This window comes from Lagopus leucura, unplaced genomic scaffold (genome assembly GCF_019238085.1).
Source record: "Lagopus leucura isolate 7727_CA_CO unplaced genomic scaffold, USGS_WTPT01 Super-Scaffold_100002, whole genome shotgun sequence".
In the NCBI taxonomy this organism is placed as follows: Eukaryota; Metazoa; Chordata; class Aves; order Galliformes; family Phasianidae; genus Lagopus; species Lagopus leucura.
The window spans coordinates 53,642,921-53,662,169 of NW_024962263.1; the positions used below are offsets into that span (position 1 = coordinate 53,642,921).

General features: G+C 38.8%; 1 protein-coding gene across 1 annotated transcript; it reads right to left on the reverse strand.

The window, feature by feature from the left end:
• Positions 1–2,745: 2,745 nt before the first annotated feature.
• Positions 2,746–15,966, reverse strand: LOC122179074 (transmembrane protein 68-like). The gene is made up of 6 exons (XM_042869717.1): positions 15,673–15,966; positions 13,485–13,649; positions 11,002–11,195; positions 5,193–5,253; positions 4,701–4,840; positions 2,746–3,826 (listed from the first exon to the last, which is right to left on the reverse strand). Exons 1-6 carry the CDS (start codon positions 15,962–15,964, stop codon positions 3,722–3,724), a joined length of 957 nt encoding a protein of 318 aa, XP_042725651.1. The 5' UTR covers positions 15,965–15,966; the 3' UTR covers positions 2,746–3,721.
• Between the last annotated feature and the right edge of the window lie 3,283 nt (positions 15,967–19,249).

The window sequence follows — 19,249 nt, forward strand, 5'->3', positions numbered from 1 at the left end:
CGCCGCGCTTCCGGCGGGGAGGCCACCGCCACCGCCAGGGGGCGCCGTGATCTCCAGCCCGGCTGGGTTATCGGACCTGCGTCGCGTGTGCGCCGAGCGCGTGGCTGTGGTTGCGGTGCTGCGCTGACGCCGAGCTGTGGCGCCTCGCTTTGTGTCTTTGCTTCTGAGCTTTGTAAGCCAGAGGGATGAACTGGACCTCCGGCGACCTGCTGTGCGGCTTCGTGTCTCATTGCGGTTTGCAAAATTGAGTCCTCTGTGGCGTCACTGTCATTGTCTTAAGTTTGTGATGTTTCCTTCATTACACCGCAGTACCTTGGCTTCTGTCGGCTTCTCTCCTGTTCATAAACTCCCCTCAATACTGGAAGGTCACAATGAGATCTCTCTGGAGCCTTCTCCAGACTGAACAAGCCCAGATCCCTCAGCCTGTCTTCATAGGAGAGGTGCTCCAGCCCTCTGATCATCTTCATGGCCCTCCTGTGGACCTGCTGCAACAGCTCCACATCTTTCTTATGCTGGGAGCTCCAGGCCTGGATGCAGTGCTCGAGATGCAGAGCTGCCTCTCCCACCAACACTTGGAGACAGTGTTTCTCTATGAAAACTCCTTCAGATGACACAGCCTTCATGGTCCCTTGGGGTCAACTACCCAAAAGCAAAGAAGTCCCCACAGGTACCCATTGTAATGTCCAAAATGAACCAGGAGAAAAAAATATATATATATATATTTAATGTATGCCTGCTACGTAATATGCCAGGACAGGAGTAGGAATTCAAACCATAGTCTTACATAGTGCAGTCCAACCGTATATCCATGACATAGCTTTGGCTTTAAGCATAGCTGGAGTCAAGCAGCTTTAGTTCTGATACTCTGCTTCTAAAGTCACTCTGTGCAGTATCTGACTGAATTTAGTATTCCTGAAACTCTGCATTTTGGACATGATGTTTTCAGCATCGTTAACAAAGACCTCAGTGTCTTGCAGCCTTGGATATGATTTCTGGATCTAACTTGCATGTTTAAAAAAAAAGACAAAAACACAAATAAATCTAACAAATAAGGGGATATTGAAGTTACACCAGGCTTGGTTCCAGACATACATGCTCATTTAGCTACTGTACCAGCTGGACTGAAATTTAATAATTTTCAAAACTGCACTGTTTGGCATCAACCTTAGGTAATATCATTTGGCTGCAAACTGCAGATTTTTGTCATGCTTTTTTGACTGCCTTTTACATATATGTAATTTATTGGAATTCTGAGCTGGGGTTCTGCAGTTGTGCATTTTTGTAACTTTATTGTCAAATTTTTTTTTTCAGGGTTTCAGTATTGTGTTTGTCCCCAGTGTAGCATCTTGTAGACTGAGCACAAAATGTTAACAAACAGGATTTCCTTGCATGGTTTATTAAGCAAACTATAGCAAACGTGTTATAAATATGTCTTAGGTTTTAAGGCAAGCAGAGGTCACCTGCATTTACTGTTTTTCTTTTTAATGTATTACAGACAAGGTAATTTGCATTGTAGGGAAGTAATTTGATAGGCAATTAAATTGTATGAAAAGAAGCTCCTCTTTCTGCTAGTTCCTATAATATCAGCTTCAAGTTCTAGTTTCTGCATTAGTGCAGTTCTATATTAGAATTCTATACTGTGAGGTATTCTAACATATTTCTGAGGAAAAATGGTTTAAATTCTTTTTTCATATGAGAAAAATCAGTGTCTTATTCTTTATTCAAAACAAATTACATCTCTAAATGACATATTTGTCATGTCCATCACCTTGAGAACCCAGTAAATACTCTCAAGACAATTGTGTTAGAAGAAAACCTATAGAAATTCAGTTTCAGACACTTCAGATCAGACGCAAATAATATTGGGATGCAGTTATAAGATGAAGAGGCCCAGAAAAGCCTTGAACTTTCTGAACAAACTGTTAAGAGCTGTCTGATATAGAAGATCCAGGCTCAAATCCCTTCTTTGAAAGATAACCGCTGTTTTGGATCACATATCCTCTCTCCAAGACTAGTAGTGCTTTATTCCAAGTTGCAGCACTGTCAGGTACCCGTGCATGTGGAGTCTGAAAGGTTGTATAACATCCAAAATACAGGTGACGGAAGTGTATCAACTGATTGTGCTAACGTGCTTGGAGAATGGAATATGACAGTCAGAGAATGATGCTGTCTCATCCTTCTGCGAAGTTTCTGTGACACAAGGAATGCTTTCAGATCCACTTACTCCTCATTACTATTGCTTCATCATCTGTATTCATTTTAGTATTTGCCCTTTCTTTTAGTTGCTTTTCTCATTTACGTTAAGCTGAGGCTTGGAATTTTAGCTTACATTGTTGGTGTAAGTTACATGAGACTTAATGGTCTGAATTCCTATTCATGTCCAGGCATACTAGTCAGCATCTCAATTTGCTCGAGTTTTGTCTCTGCTGAGAGAAAAATCCTTCTGCTTGCGTACTGCAATTATAGTTAAGCTGTTCAAGTAAACATTCTTGTCTTTGAACAGATCTGAGTTTTTTTCAGGACAAGATTATTTTCTTTTTTCTTAAGGGAAAAAAATTCTCCAAGGTATACTCATCTGTCCATTCTGCTCCCTTCTTCTGATGTGCAAGAAATATTTATGGAGAAGGAATACAGGAAGAGGAGAAGTTTATTTTAATCCAAAGAGTACATTTAGATTTCTAGTGACAGTAGGCATTTTCTTAGATGCTATATAAAATTTTAGGATGTTGAGGGAAAAGATTATGTAGGTATTAAAAGCACAAGAAAAAAATACTGAGGCACAAAAAATAACCTTCCTTCATGTCCAAAGTTAACAGACTTTGTTGCTTTTAATGAATTAATTTTAATGAATTGCACAAAGCTCTCCCACTCCCAACAATAGTAACATCCCCTAGCTTGTAAAAACACATTCTGTTTTACAACAAGATTCAGTATTCTGAAAGCTCTATTAGGAAAATGACACTGCTGGCACATCCACTTTCCAAGCAGCACTGTATCCGTACTGCATGGTGCAATAGTGCATGAATGTACCAACACAGACTTGAAAGTACTACTACATGTATTTGCATAGCACTACACTTAATTGAAGCTCTTTTTTCCCAATTTGAGAGTATAAAACTTTAATTTTTTCATCAAACTGTAGTTAGAATGTGAATCAGGAATTTCTGTCACTGTTAATTTCTTCTCCAGAGTAAGCCAGATTTTTTCATCTTCTAAAAAGGGAGGGGATCTCTCCCTTCACTGTACCAAGGGGATAGAAGACTTCTCTCCATCAGAGCAAAATGTTGGATGCAGGATTCTTACCTTTAAGAACACAGCCATTAAGCTGCTGTGTTGTATAAGTCTAATACCTGGCTTAAAAACAAAACTCTTAAAACCCACAGAACCAGGCGAACCTTTTGAGCCCATTGGATGCATGTAAATATTTGTTTTAGGAACCTGTCACAAACTGGCTGCATGATCTCCGTTTGGGAAATTTTGTACTTGCATTGCCCATTATATGTTAGTTTTCTAATTGAACGGCCCACTCTTCCTGACTTCAAGAATATTCTCAAAGAGCAAGAGAGCTTAAACAGGGGAAATCTTCAAGAGGTTCTTTGTTTTCTTCTGTTGATTATAGAAGCTTGGAAATTAAACTGGTTAAACATCAATTAGTCATCGCTGATGTAGGACATTGTCTTTTACTGCATGCTGTAAAAACAGTAAAATAAACTTAAGTATTCTAATCAGTTTTACAATGCTTATCAAATCTGTCCAATAAAGCCTTCCATATGCTGCCTGGAATTGTTTGATGCTTCTTTATTAGAGCCTGGACTGCAGTCTTTGTCTGAAAAGAGAGGAGAAAGTTGACCTTTACATACCCACTGATATAGAACAGTACAATCACTGGCTTCTTGTCAGTTTTAAGAGGTATTGGGAAATTCACACATAGATCTAATTTAAGAAAAAAAGTTGTCTTTTATATTAGTTAGCTATCCTAACAATGGTTTATTTTGAAATGAAAGGAATAAAAACATTGATTGCAGTTTGGTTAGGCTCAAATTGCTGAGACATATGAAACCTGAGAGTTACTAAGTTCAAGTAGCCTCTACACATACGGATATTAAACTTATGCAACTTCCAGGCTCACTAACCTAGTCTGATTTCATAGCTGGCAGTGTTGAAAACAGGCTTGGGAACTCCATACATCCTTCCCAACATGAATTCTTCTGTAAGTTTATCATATTCAGCATACACGCAGTAAGACACTAACTAAACACTGTTAAAATTTACATAAGGTTCAAATGCAAATTTGTGATGAGAATGCATAAATTCATAGATAATGCAAATTATGTATTTCTGCTACAGATAGAAAATAATCTCTCCTTGTTTTTCTTAACTATTTAAACTCAAGAGAGCCAAATACTACAGTGATCTACTGCAGAGCGATGGCAGTGTGTCATGCTAATATAAGTAAAAGGTAACTAAACTTTTCCTGGCTCTTTCCAAGGCAACATCAGACAGAGGTCAACTAGACCTGACTGAGATAAGCGAGTCAAGTTCCATGGGAACTTTAAATTTCACTTATACAGGTAAACATAATAGCATTCTTCTAAAAGCCAAGAATAAGCATAAATAAAGTCTTAGTACGAGTTTTGCATGCAGCCTCCTAAACTGCTAGGAGCAAACCCTACCTATGATTGCAAGGAGAGCTAACTTACCTTTTCAACCAATTCATCTGTAGTTATATTCGGATCATAAGGTATTGGCTCCCCTATGTATGTGCGAAATTTAACTGGAAGTCCTCCATATGGAGGAGTGAATGGCAATCGAGTACTTTCATACAGTTGTCTGAAAAATCCTGGAGAGAAGGAAAAAGTGAGTTATAGACATAGACAACATAATGCAAGCTTGAAATCTGATGGATTTTGAAGATTCCTTAAAAATGCACACTTCACTTGGCAATCAAGAACAAATGACAGGATTTAGGCAGCTGTTCATCAACGGAAAGCTTGATAGAATTAATAGATCACTGAAATAAGACTGCATCAGAGAATGAAATCGCTCAACACAATCAGTTAATATTTGAGATACCTGTGACCTGCAATGAGCATGTTAAAGAATCTAAAGGAAGCAGAAGTCTGAAAAGCAAAGTCTAGGAGGAAAGTGGATGAAACATTCCAAATGTTTGAAGTATATTTTAAAGTTCTTACTTCGTTCTTTAAACATCCTGTATCCCTCCCGGACATTTTGAGTATACATTGGAATGATAGGCTACGGAACCATGAAAAACAAAAAGGTCAGAATGTTATTAGACATTTGAATCTATATTTTAGTGTCTGTTAATACGGCGAAGAAAATTACTTGAATACAAAAGATGATCATTTTGGTTGGTCAGGTAGAAAACGTGAAATTTTGTTATCAATACCCTGAAGGTTGCAGTGTGTCTTGCAATGGTAATTCATTATATTTAGAGCTTATCTTAAGATCAAGAAGTTCCAAAATTCTGATCATTTATATATATTAATTTTTCAGTTTGAGACGTAGACACACGCTAAATACTTTTCTTAGGAAGTCACGAAGGGAGAGACAGTGCATCATATCCCAGTAGCCAATAGTTTACTGAATGGTCTTCCCATCTTCTTTGGTGATTGTAACAAAGGCTTAAACTTCTGTTTTGCCTAAGCAAGATGATAAATCAGCAAGCTTCTTTACACTGGCATGAAGTGCCTTTATCAGCAATTGATTTTGAGTTTTGTGTCCCAGGTCTCATTTTGAAAGCCTATCCTGGACATCAGGAATCCTAACTAAAGACTGTACCAATGAAACTTTTCAGAAAGAGTTGCACACACGCAACATAAGATGCAATGCCCTTTTGGGACACTTGGCTGTGAGAGTCAAGTGCCCTGGTTTCGCCATAGTGTGATGCAATATGGTACTTATCTGTAAGCAGGCAGATGATCAAATCCTTAGGTTTGATTCAAGGATTATTCGAGTAACGCAAGATCAGAATCATATTTTTAATCTCTGGTGTTTTAAAGGGTGACGACTGCTTAAACTCTCTCATAGCAAAACAGAAAATTAGAAGAGCAACTTCTGTTTTTCTGAATGCATTAGTCCTGCTGTGATTGTGCCGATAAAAAGATACAGAACTTCAATAGCTGTTTTTAGCAAGGTATAAGGGGCAGGCAGACAGAGATGGCCTAGTGGTTATTTGGTGACCTCTTAGCCATGTCAAAAGCTGCTGGTTCTGTTTTCTCAAAGTTATTGTTAGTCCACCTTGTTGGTTTTTTCAATACGGACTTGCATCCTGATTAGGTCTGGTTTTTCTTCCTGTGCCTCTGAAATGCAGTTATACACAGCTTATCTTGAGTAATATATGTTAACTGATATTACAGTAAAAGCTTAAATGGACAGTGAAATACCTAAACATCCTGTTATTTGAGTAAAAGTCAGCAAGTTAGTGAATCAAATAAACTCCAATATAGAAACTGAATCGTATTTCTCAGCTCCCACAAACATTGCTGTTTTGAAGTCACCACTTGTGAGGAAAATAAGTGATAATGTATGAAAGATTTATATCCTTCCCTTTGAAAGTACATTCTAAAACTTAACTGGAATTCTATGAGAAATTACATTTATGTTATGCATTTATTGCAGTATTGTTTACAGAATCAAAAAATAAAGTTTTTACAATTTATCTGTCTAATGTTAAGCATGTATGCTGTGAATAGAAAAGCAATCAGTTCATGAAGTCCTGCAGAAAGCAAGTAGACATTCACATTTGGCTCACCTCAAAGTAATGTATTTCTCAAGGAAAGGTGTCACTAAAATAATATTTAGATAATAAGGCCATTGGAAGAAACTTCAGCAAATTCCTTGGACAAATAAGGTAACTGTATCTCCTCACTGACCTGTACTAGACTCCCTCTGAAGTGCACGTCCTTCGGCAATTACAGAATAAGAAAGCAAATTCACTTCATTATTGTAGCTAAAAAGAAAGACACATGAGATAGCTGAACTTGAAAGTCATATCTTACAGTCTGCAATGAGATTTTATATTTTGCAGACAAAATAACAGTAATGGGATCAGTACATACAAAGATTTTTTCACCTGTATTGTCCCTTTACATTTCATGGAACTGTATTTTGAACATGTTGAAATTACTTTTCAAGAAAGGAAGCACAGAACACCATCATATTGTTAGGAATCACTACCACAGAACAGCAGTGATGACCATTTAATAAAAAAAAAACAACCCTTCACATTGCAAAAATATTGAACATACATAAAGCTTTTGAATTTCTTAGGAAGAGTGCAAGAGAATAATCTTTTCACTATCTAGCCAGCAAAACGTACTTGCCTACAGCGATCATTTGATGAGTTAAAGAGAAAGTAGCAGCACTTGGTCCCTAGGCTGATAAAAAGCTGTACATAATATATATATATATATATATGTTTGTGGCTGTAAAGCAACACAACCAGAGCCTTAGGTCTGATTGGCTGAGACACTACAGTCATCATAGAATGGCCTGGGTCAAAAAGGAGCACAGTGATCACCTAGTTTAAGGGGGGGGGGGGGGGCGGGGGGGCGCGGGGGGTGCGCGGGTGGTGCCCCCCCCCGCCCCCCCCCCCCCCCCCCCCCCCCGCGACATGCAGGGTCACCAGCCACTCAACCAGGCTGCCCAGAGCCATCCAGCCTGGCCTTGAATGCCTCCAGGGATGAGGCATCTACAACGCAACCTGTTTCAGTGCGTCACCACTCTCTGAGTGAAAAATCATAATCCATAGATTTAGATTCACTATGTTGAAACTGAGTTGGATCATACCCAGCCAACTCAAATAAATAAATAAATAAAATCACAGAACTGCAGGATAGTTGAAGTTAGGAGGAAGCTCTGGAGATCATTCCAGTGCTTGACCACTCTTTCAGAAAAGTAGAATTTCTGACTACTCTCTGCTCCAGGTTCTCTGAATGGCAACACAACCCTCTGGTGTTTTGGCCATTTTTCTCTCTCTCCCCTTTTTTTTTTTTTTTTTTTTTTTTTTTTTTTTTACTATTATCAAATTTGCTGAGGGTACATTCTATCCCATCATTCAGATAATTAACAAAGGATTCCAGCTTTACTTTTACTTTGTGCTGTGGATCACCACCCTCTCAGCCCAGCAGTTCAGCCACTTCTTAATCCATCTTACTGCCTGCTTATCCCAGATTTTGTCAGCCTGTCTACAAGAAGGTTGTGGCAAACACAGTCAAAAGCCCTACCGAAGTGAAGACACACAACATCCCCATTCTCCACCTCACCTTTGACCCTGTGCTTACTAAGGCTGTCTACCACTTCCTCACCTGACTGTTGATTCCCTCCCTTCTTAATACCTGGTTGCAATTGATCTCCCAGTTTTTGCTCAGGATATTATAGCCTACCATCACCAGTCTCAGGACATTGCTGCATCTTTGCAGCCTCCAACCAAAGTGACTGGCACCATTATTCTAACATTCTTGATCTTCATATGTGTATATTTTAAATTACAGAAAAGAAAGAAAAATGTCTGAAGCACTACTTTTTATAAGAAATTTAAAAACTGCAGCACCTGTGTATCTAGTTAGGTAAAAGATGCAAACAAACATAGATAAAGTGATGTAGCAATCTTCAGAAATGACTTGTCTCCATTAGCCTGTCAAACTCCAGGCATAGATAGAGGATGTTTCTGAAGGTCAGGTCACTGGCCTACCTAAATGAAATTGACACAGATCCAGGTCCAGGAGGTTCCTTGATTCATAACATTACATTAAATAGTAACACTATTCCCAGTGCCCACTCAAGAGTAGTTATACAAGATGAAGTAGAAACAGAATGTGGGATTCTGCAAGCAAGAACAGAGGATAAAACTACATTTCTTCAAGTTTTTCAGTGCAAGAACTGTTGGACTTCTGTAACATTATACGAGGAACGACAATGTCTATTCAGATAGATAGAGTTATTTCAGTCTTGAAATCCCCATTAAAGTCACCTGTGGCAGATTTGGAACTGCCATGTAGTCATAACAGGTACAGTAAAATGTGTTTCTTTGGCTGATGGCTATACTGTATGATGAATAAATTTAAAACAAAGTGCTACCAGTCTTCTCTTGCCTTTATCCAGGATCTGAGTAAGTATTAGCAAAGCACATGAATTGCTACCTTACAGAGCAAGTTCTGTCAGTTCAGATGAGTTTATCCACAACCTTGAGTCAAAGTCTGAGACTGGTTTGACCAGTATTGAAAAGGACATAGCAAGTATAAACAGGAGCAATCAAAGTCAAAATTTGTCAAAAGACAGAGTCCAGTTATTAATGCTGACCTAACTTTATATGAGAAATGGTATGTATGAGCAGTAGAGTGGGCAACATTATTAAGTGCCTAGCACTCAACTTCCCCCCCCCCCCCATCTCAGTTAATTCTGGTCAAAGGCTTCCAGAGAAATAGCAAAGATGCCGAAAATTCAATGGAGCCTGCAAGTTAATTGCAGTGATGCTCACAATACCGAAAAGCAGTCCACAACTTTATCTTCAAGGGAGACCCAATTTACTAACTCAGAAGAAAAAACACCTGTCAACAGATGGTGCTTTTGAATATTAGCTACCGCTCACTATTCAGCTCTCCCTACTTTTGAATTATAGAAAAGTGAAAAGATTACGAGGATTCACAGCAAGGATGTCTGTGAAGTTTTCGATAAAGGTCACACAATATTATTTTTTAATTCAATTTTTATTTGAAAGATGTCGATATTACATGTTAGAGTAACACTATAAGGTTGCAAGTGAAGTGAAAATATCTGGCAAAACATTGTTCTAATGTTTGGGGAAGTTTGAAAGACAGATATGAAAACAAGTGATTGGAAATCACTTTAAGTTGTTAAACTTACAACTCTCTGACTTTTCAAGTATATTATTAACTTAATACATGAGAAGAGATACTGTAAAGGAATGCTAACATGACTTTGATTGAGTTTATCCTATCCAGATTCTGATATTTTCTTACCAGTGGTGATGTACGAGACCCTACAATACATGGAGTATTTTGGCTAGCATTTAAAAGCCCACACTTTTTGGGAAAAAGAGAGAGGAAACAGAAACACAAAAGTGTGACTTTCAAAAGGCCATACAACAAAGAGGTATGAGTCCTGGGCTAAAAATACCTTTTTCCACTGAGCAATTAAATTTCTCTAAATTTATTCTAGTGTTTAGTTTTCTTCCCACAAGATTTCAAAGGCAGATAGAGCAGTGAAGAAATATTACACAAAAGGACACATTTCGCAACCCAGTGTGTTTTGGCAAAAGCAACTAAGAGTATGAGAAGCAACAAATGGGATAAAAAAAAATAGATACAGCTATGCAAAAAGAAAAAGAAAATGGTGGTAAGAAATTCAAGTTTTGTGGAAGATATCAGACACAGTGGTGGAAGTTCGTATTGGAAGGCCATCATTCATATGGACAATATAACTGAAATTGTGGCCATGTGTACTTTAGCACAGTGGGAACTAACAGGAACACTCTTCTGAAGGAAAACAGCTGACTCTGGGGATCTGACATCAACACTGAATACATTTCAGTGCCCTGCATTTACTTGGAACTAATTCTTATCTGGTACCATTGACTGAATGCCCATGCAAAGTTGGAGGATATTAGATTCCAATTTTTGTTTAAGTTTCTGCCAAAAGGAATGCAGCTCATGTATTCAGACATCATTCCATGGTGCAAATGAAAGCATAATGAGTGAGGAAGATGAAAAAACTGTTTCACTCAAGTCAAACTCGAGTGCTAATGCAGATGCATCATCTTATGCAAGTTGATACAATCTTTCACAAACATGAAGAAAAGATAAATGGTAAGAACAAAATCCTGGATCCCCCTCAGGAAAAAAAAAAAAAAAAAAAAAAAAAGGATAACATGAATGCATTACATCAGTATTGTGAAAGACCACAGTGTAGATTTCTGAAATACAGTCAATACAAGAAATGAAATATACATATAATACTCACCACTTTCGCATCTAGAGCAACCTGAGCAAAGCCTTTTCGATTTCCCCACATGAGTTGGTAACTTTCATCACTGAATAGGGCTTCTCTAACTCCACCTGGTGAAATAGACACCAAGTGTCCATTCTTCAGTGCACTGAGACACTCCTCCCTTGTACCTGGCATAACACCAGTCACTTCCAGTAATAATTTGAGCCCTGCAATAAATAAGCAGCATGTAAGAACAAGATTACAGCCAAATTAAAATCTAATGCTCATGAACGTAGATTAAAGGTGTACCAAGTAAATAAAATACATACAGACTGAATATTGGTTGGCAGTGTTTTTGCTCACATCTTATAAAGATGAACCGACTTATCAAGTGCACCTCAGTAAGTCAAAGCTTACACACACTATTTTCATAATTATCAAAACAGCAGTCACACAACTGATATTTGTGCAGCACAGCTAGAAATCTGAAAGTATCTATTCTTGCCAGTTCTTTTAAAATAGATTTTAATACAGAATACATGTAAATTTTCTTTTTCAGTAGGATATGGCTTGCTATACAAATACTTAACAAGCATGTATTTTTAGAGTTCTTTTAAGACGTAATTTTTAACATTTTAAACACTGATTTTTAAACTGTTAAATTGAGTATTCTGTGGTTAAGTTGGGCTGCTGTACCGATTTAACACGGTAGTCTCAACACTGTACAAACCATTAAATGAGTTGCTTCTCTGGGATTTGCCCAAAACATAGATGGAAAAGCACTGAACCATAGAATGCCTTGGGTTGGAAGGGACCTCAAGGATCATCAAGTTCCAACCTCCCTGCCACAGGCAGGGTTGCCAACTGCTATATCAAACCACAACCTTCCTGCCAATTCCTTACACACCAAATAGTCCACCCTTCAAATCCTTCTCACTTCAATTTGGAGATAAGGATGTGGTGGGGGACCATGTCAAAGGCCTTGCTCAAGTCCAGGTAAATGACATCGGTTGCCTTCCCTTTGTCCACCAATGCCATCATTCCATCATAGAAGGCCACCAGATTGGTCAGCATGACCTTCCCTTGGTGAAGCCATGCTGTCTTTCTCAGATAACCCCCTTGTCCCTCATGTGCCTTAACATGTCTTCCTGGAGGATCTGTTCCATGATCTTCCAGGCACAGAGATGAGGCTCACTGGCCTGTAGTTCCCCGGCTCTCCCTTTCTCCCTTTCTTGTAAATGGGAGCAACATTTCCCTTTTTCCAGTCCCCAGGAACTTCACCTGACAGCCATTTTTATATTCCTTAGTGATGTAAGACTTCTGTTCCTGTTCCTTTTACCTGGCTCCTCAGAAGAAGCCATTCCAGGCCTCTGATCATCCATGTTTTTTGGTTTTTTTTGTTTTGTTGTTTGTTTTTTTGTTTTGTTTTGGTTTGGTTTTTTGGTTTGTGTGTGTGTGTGTATTAATTACTTTGTACCTTTACTTACATCTGGAGAACAGAATTCCACTCAGCACTCAAGTTTGGATACCATGTGCATTATGAGCACCTTCATGCAGGTTTTTGTTTCTTCTCTTTCCATGATAATCCTTAAATTCTGCTTGCTTCTCAGTAATTGCTGAGAGTTGAGCTGACGTATTTTCCTAAAGTCATCTACAGAATTTAAAGCCTAATTATCTGTTTATTATTTGCCTATTTAAAGTTGTTGTTGTTTTTTCCCTGCAGCGCATTACATTTAATATTGTTTCATCTATCATTTAATGTTAGCGATTCATTATGGTTAGATAACTGTAATGTGAATTTTTACTGCTTTGAAAAAAACAACCAGGAAAAAGTTTTGTTACCTCACTTCAGATCTAGATTATGAGCATGCCAAACAATATAGGTGCCAGCACAGGTTTTCATTGATATGCCAATAACTACTACTTCCCTGTAATGTAAATGAACTGTTTATTTCTACCCTTTCTTTCCCGCTTTTTAACCAGTTACTAATTCACAAGACTTCTCCTGTAACAGTGTAATTATCTAACAGACTTTTACGAAGGACCTGATCAGAAGCCTTTTGGAGAGTTTGGCACAGCATATCCTCATGAGCATTCTTCAAAGAATGGATCTACAAAATGCAATTTTTCTGCTAAAAAGCAGATTAGTAGCACAAGAGAGGCTGCATGAAAAGCAGTTTTATTCAGTCTATTACCTTCAACTACATTTTCTACTAATGCAGCAAAAAGAGAGTCCTGCCTCCTATTATTTGTGGGCTTTCTGGTTGTTGGTGGTGTTTTCTGTTTGTTTAAGTTTACTATGTATTTATAACAAAAATATTTTACTCTTCAATTTGAAACACTACTCTGTCACTTATCTCTTGAAAAAGAGATCTCTTTTGCAGCAATCTGGTAACCTTCATCTTATTTCTGATATCCTCTTAAAAGCCTTCCAATTGTAGTAAATGTTATTTTCGCCAAGATCAGCAACAGCTTGAGTGCATTCAGGATGCCTATACAAGGGAACACGCTCTTACCTGGTAAACGAAAGACAAAATGATCAGCTACAGACAGACAAAGTCTCTTCTTCCAGAGAAATAGCCTAGATAAAAAGTAGAGGTAGTCTATCGGAATAGCTCCATGGTAATAAACAACAATGCCTGGTCCTTCTGGTAGGTTTTCTACACCGTGAAGTTCATAACCTGTTTGGGATATAAAGCAGTGCACCAACAATGATAGCTTGGCAGTTTAAAGCAAACTTTTTACTGTCCTTTATTAATTGACTTCCAGATAGTTGTAAACACCTGTGCATTAGCTTGAAAAGAGTTAAGTTCTGTATGGAACTTATGATTAACAGCAAAGAGAAAGCCCCTCAAACACCACAAATTATGCTACTTAGTGGTTTACTTTATTGAACAACTTAATCCTCAGATCAGACTTGAAACAGGCCTTTTCCCACATGAGCTTAATCACATCACTGCAAAATTTTGCCCGTTGGGAACTTTCTTCAGGCTACTGTGAAAAAAACAAACCAGCAAAAACCCACAGTACTGTACAAGTATGAAACAGCTTCATCAGAAGGGGAAGCAAACAACTATGAGGCTTTCCTGAAATATGGAAATACAAATCTCTATTTTGTGTCAGACAGAATGAAAAGTTTGGGAGAAGAAGGGGACGTGCGCGCGCGCACACACACACACACACACACACACACAGAATGGCCAGGGTTGAAAGGGAATTCAAGGATCATGACTCTCCAACCCCCCTGCCACATGCAGGGCCACCAATCTCCCCATGTAATACCAGACCAGGCTGCCCAGGGCCCCATCCAACCTGGCCTTGAACACCTCCAGGGACGGGGCATCCACAACCTCTCTGGGCAGCCTGTTCCTGCACCTCACCTCTCTCTCTTTAAAGAACTTCCCCGTGACATCCAACCTAAACCTTCCCTCCTTCAACTTAAAACCATTTCCCCTTGTCCTGCTCTTATCAATCCTTCCAAAGAGTTGACTCCCCTCCTATTTATAGGCTGCATTTAGTACTGAAAGGCTGGGGAACTTTTCATTCTGATTTTAGATAAGTACATAAACTATGGCAACTTTGTATTATGTCCAGAAAAGAATCCACAAAATACAAACTCGCTCCATGAGAGTTAAAACCATTCCTTCATGGGGGAAGGGAACTTCCTCATAGACATGGACTTCTATGAATTTCTTTCCTGGTTTTTCCTATATTTGATCTAGGCTTTTGGTGGAACCAAAATAGGAGGCTTGCAAAAGCCACAGCTTCTACTAAATAAAAACTTTATTTCACCTGGCCTGCCTTTATCTCCATCCCTGATACAGCTCCATAAACAAGCCATCTGGGGAGGAAAAGACAAGGACAGTGCAGGCAGAGTTCTAAAAATAGGTTAAGGAAGTTCTAAGTTGCAGGATATTTAAAGATTAAGAGTAAAGTAAGAGCAGCAAGTAACTGATAACAACCTATTATTCTTTATCCTTAGGGCAGCAAGTTAAGTCTTGCTAATAGACTTAAACTACATCTGTGCAAAGAACAAGTGTCGAGCTTCTGGCTGAGGATTTCCCTAGGGGCTAAGGTGTGGTGAAAAAATGTCTGAAGGTTAAGCATAATTAAACTAAAAACCATGTTACTTTTAAGTTCTTCTACAGTACAAACTTAAACGTGGCATCTTATTTTTTCTTTTTCCGTACAGTTCTTGAAATTATATTATCACAACACAGTAAGTTTTCCTCAGCCAAAAATACAGCAATTGCATTTCCAGTGAATTATTTTGTTTTCAATCCCTGAAAGCTGTTTTGTTTTGTAGCTGTTTGTAACAAGCTACATAATTTTATTTCTGCTTTTGTATCTCCCTTGCCCTTAATTCAGTAAAACTAACATTAATACAGTACTTCATTCTGATACCATATAAAAAGAAGTGCATCTGCCTATTCACCTAGAAAAATGTATCCTGTACATAATCTCATTGCTCCCTTATATTCTAAATACTCTAAATTGCAGTCTTTGAGGGAGAAATTTTGGTTAGATGCCAAACAAAAGTGCAGCTTCATATATATACACACATATATATATATATATATACATATATATATATACACACACACACATAATCACTTGCATACATTTGGAAGATTAAAATTAAAACTTAGGCGTGCTTACTACTGACTGTAATTCAAAGCTCCAGTTAAGTCATGTCATACTTACCATGCCATATTCTTGCATATATATCCCAGAAGCTTGCCACAGTTTTCCTTGCACTATCCCAAACATCACTCAAGGGATCTGCTTTTACCTCGCCATTCCTCTGATATATTATAAGCAACACGTTAGTAAGGTAAATGAAAAAGAGGATTGTTAAAGGAACTATAAAAAAAACTAATATTGCACTAATCGTCACTGATATGATGACTATGTGGAAAAAATATTTCTTCAAGTACTCCACTGCAATCCATTCTTCCAGCACATAAGCAAAGTAGCTTAGGTAGGTCATAGGCATCTGTCCTGGTGCAGGATTCTCTTCTATCTATCATGTCCTGCATGAAAGAGAAAAAAAAATAATAACAATCTAATTGATCATGCAAGCTTCTCAATTTAAAAGAAAATTTTTACCATAGATATATCTGATAGCTTTTTTGTCATATCTCAGAGTCAAACGTGTTTCCTCTCTCTGTCATGTTAAGATAACTGCTGGTAATTGCTACCACTGTTGCCTGTAAAGGATGATGAGATTATCATATGTACTTAAGTGTCTTTCCTACACTGCTAGACAACAGGATTCTGAGTACAAGGGCTGGAGTCCAGAGTGCAGCCAGAACAAGGCAAGTAAGGGGTGTACCTTAGGAACACCTTTCTTCCCAGCAGACCTTCAAGACAATTTTGCCATTAGGAAAAGCCTGAACAGCTGGCTCCTTCTGCAGAGCTAGAGGAGTCTGGGGCAGCATTTGCTAATTGCTGGCAGCACTATGAAAAGAAGCTCTTTGCTGCTCTTTCCCATCCACACAACAATGCCAATACACCCTTCTTTCAGACTTACCAGGCCTGGCAAAAGCTCCATGGCCTCAAACACAGCTCTTAATTGGTCTGTTCCTGCACTTGACTCCAGTTGCATTACAGCAGGTAACAGTCTTTCTGGAGTGCAACAGCATCACAGCATCTCTTGCTTGTTTTAAGCGTCTTAAGCATTAGCCAGAGATTTAAACATCACAAAGTCAATGATCCATAACTGAATTCAGCCTCAATCAGGTGACTGCTTGTTTAACAAGCAAATTCTTCTGGCCCAACACCAGAACAAGTACCAACAAGAAACAAATTACAGTTGCTACAGTCAGTGCCAAGATCATAAGAGTACAGCAAGCCTAGACTTAGCTCTGACGTCGTGTCTTCAGCTGAATACTTATAGGAGATGCACTGACTCTTTTCTTTCTTGGAAGCCCTGGGTAAAATACTAGAGTGGACTGGTGTAAAGCACAGCCTCAGTACCACGAACACTGGCTCGGCTCCTCAGGACATGGCTGCTACCAAGCCAAAGAAATCAACTGCAGTAGCTGCAAGGACATTAAGCTAGGAGCACAGAGGAAGCAAGCACTGTTTTGTATCATGCTCTGCATGTCACAAATGAAACCAAACTGGCAAAGAGCAACACCAAATTGGTATGGAATTGTTTATATACTGGTGATAGGTGCCTGGATAAAATATAACAAGATTTAGAAACTCTCACCAGTGAGAAACTCTATTGGTAAAATGAAAGAAATAAAAGGAGTAGTCTGAATGGTTTGGATATTAAAAACCCTGCTTAGAAGGTGCTTAAGAAGGATAAGGCTGATATAGTGGTGCTACTCTATAGCAAGGATATACTAATTGGTTTAAGTTGCTGACACACAATAAGGACTACAAATCCTCCCTGCCTGTGAAGTATGCTCTGCTGCAAGGCCTTAGGAAAAGGCAAAGCTGAGGGCTTGCCCCAAGCTACTCAACCAGAGGCTGTGAACACTACTGCCAGTAATTCATTCAGCCTGCAGTGCTGGGTGAGGAAGGAAGGGAATGGATTCCACATTGTTATGGAGTCTTCAGACTGGGAGCAACTACAGCCAGTAGCTAAACTTAGAATTTCTTTAAAAAAAAAATCACACACAAAATTTCTAAGCATGTAGTAAATATACTGATAATTATAATAGCTGTGTGATATAGATATTAATTAGAATATTCTAAGCACTGACTGGAACCTAGGGATTGAGAGATTGTATAATCTGCTAAAACACTAAAATTAACATTTAACACATTCAGGTGTCTTCTTGTAGCTAACATGCTTCAAAATCAGTAAATAAGTGAATAAAGGAAATAAAACAGAAAGCCAAACTGAAAATCACTCTGGCCTCACCATACTCATTCTCAATAACTCTGGAAACATCAGGGAAATCCAGAAGACTGGAAAAAAAGCAACCTTTTAAACAAATGCACCTACACTTTCTGGGGAAATGAGAGGTTTTACTCTTGTACAGGTCTTGCTGAGGGCTTGTAGAAGGGTCACCATAAGCCACACACCTGCACAGAGACAGAAGTCACTTCCCAGCACCCTTCACCTCTCACTGCACCCCAGTGTGGGCACCCCCAGCTCAGTGCCCAGCAGGAGCAGCCAGCCCCCTGCTGACAGGATGACAGAAGAAGCATTGGCACAAGCAAAGCCACTCATGGGAACAGATTATTAAAGTACATTACTAATGCCAGTACAAATTTTACTGAGGATACATGGAAGTATTTTGCCACACGCAGTTAACTTCACACCCGGGTGGGAAGTGGCTGGCAGCTCACAAGCCAATTCTACATCATTCCAGTTTGCCAGAGCAGAAAAAGCATAAATTATTAACAAAGAAAAACAAAACAAAAAACAACAAGGAGCATGACTTCATGACTTTTCCTTGTAGCTAGGACACTCAATTGAGTTTCAGTTCTAGGTCCCATACTTAAGCTGTACACTGCCTCCAACATTTCATAAGGAAAGAATGAACCCTGACCAGGGTTTCAACCATATGATGTGAGTTTGAGTCCAACACGCTAAATGCATCTCTCTGTACTGCCAGTGTAAAAAAAGACCACTGCAGGATAGGTAGGACATGGATATTTGCCATGTCCTGCTGGATAGCTCTCACCAGCCCCTTGCTGAGACCAACACAACTTTGCAGCATCCTTTTTATCAGTCAATGTACAGAGAAATTATTACACATCTATCCAAGTGCCTGTTACAAATCATTTCCTAAAGACCCACTTGATTATGCACAGCAGGACAATGTGAGAGTTACCAAAATTGCTCGTAACTGCTGTTTTGCTCAGAATTTTAGGGAGAAATTCCTCTTCTGCTCTTCTAAAATCTGAGCCAAGAGCAGCTCCCATATTCTTTAATACTGAGCACGCCATAAAAGCCTAACAAATGGGCATAACATCTTCTGAATGAACTTTCCTTAAGTCAAGGAACCATTTTTTTTCTCATCTCAACTAAGGATGGATATGAAATGTTACTGATCTGAATAATTCCATTGCTCTTTCAGAAAACATCATCTGTGTTGTCGTGCAAGATGTTTGTTTTGGCTCCGCCTATAAAGCATACCAAATTCCAGAGTAATAACCCTATCTACAATATGAGATTGCAAATGATGTCATTGGGAGACAGAAGTAACATCTTCTTTCTTAAAGGGAGCTACCCTTCCAATAACATACCCATATAGTGTAAGTCACTCAGATCCTCAGCTCATACTGAAGGAGCATTTGTCAATAAGAACAGACATAT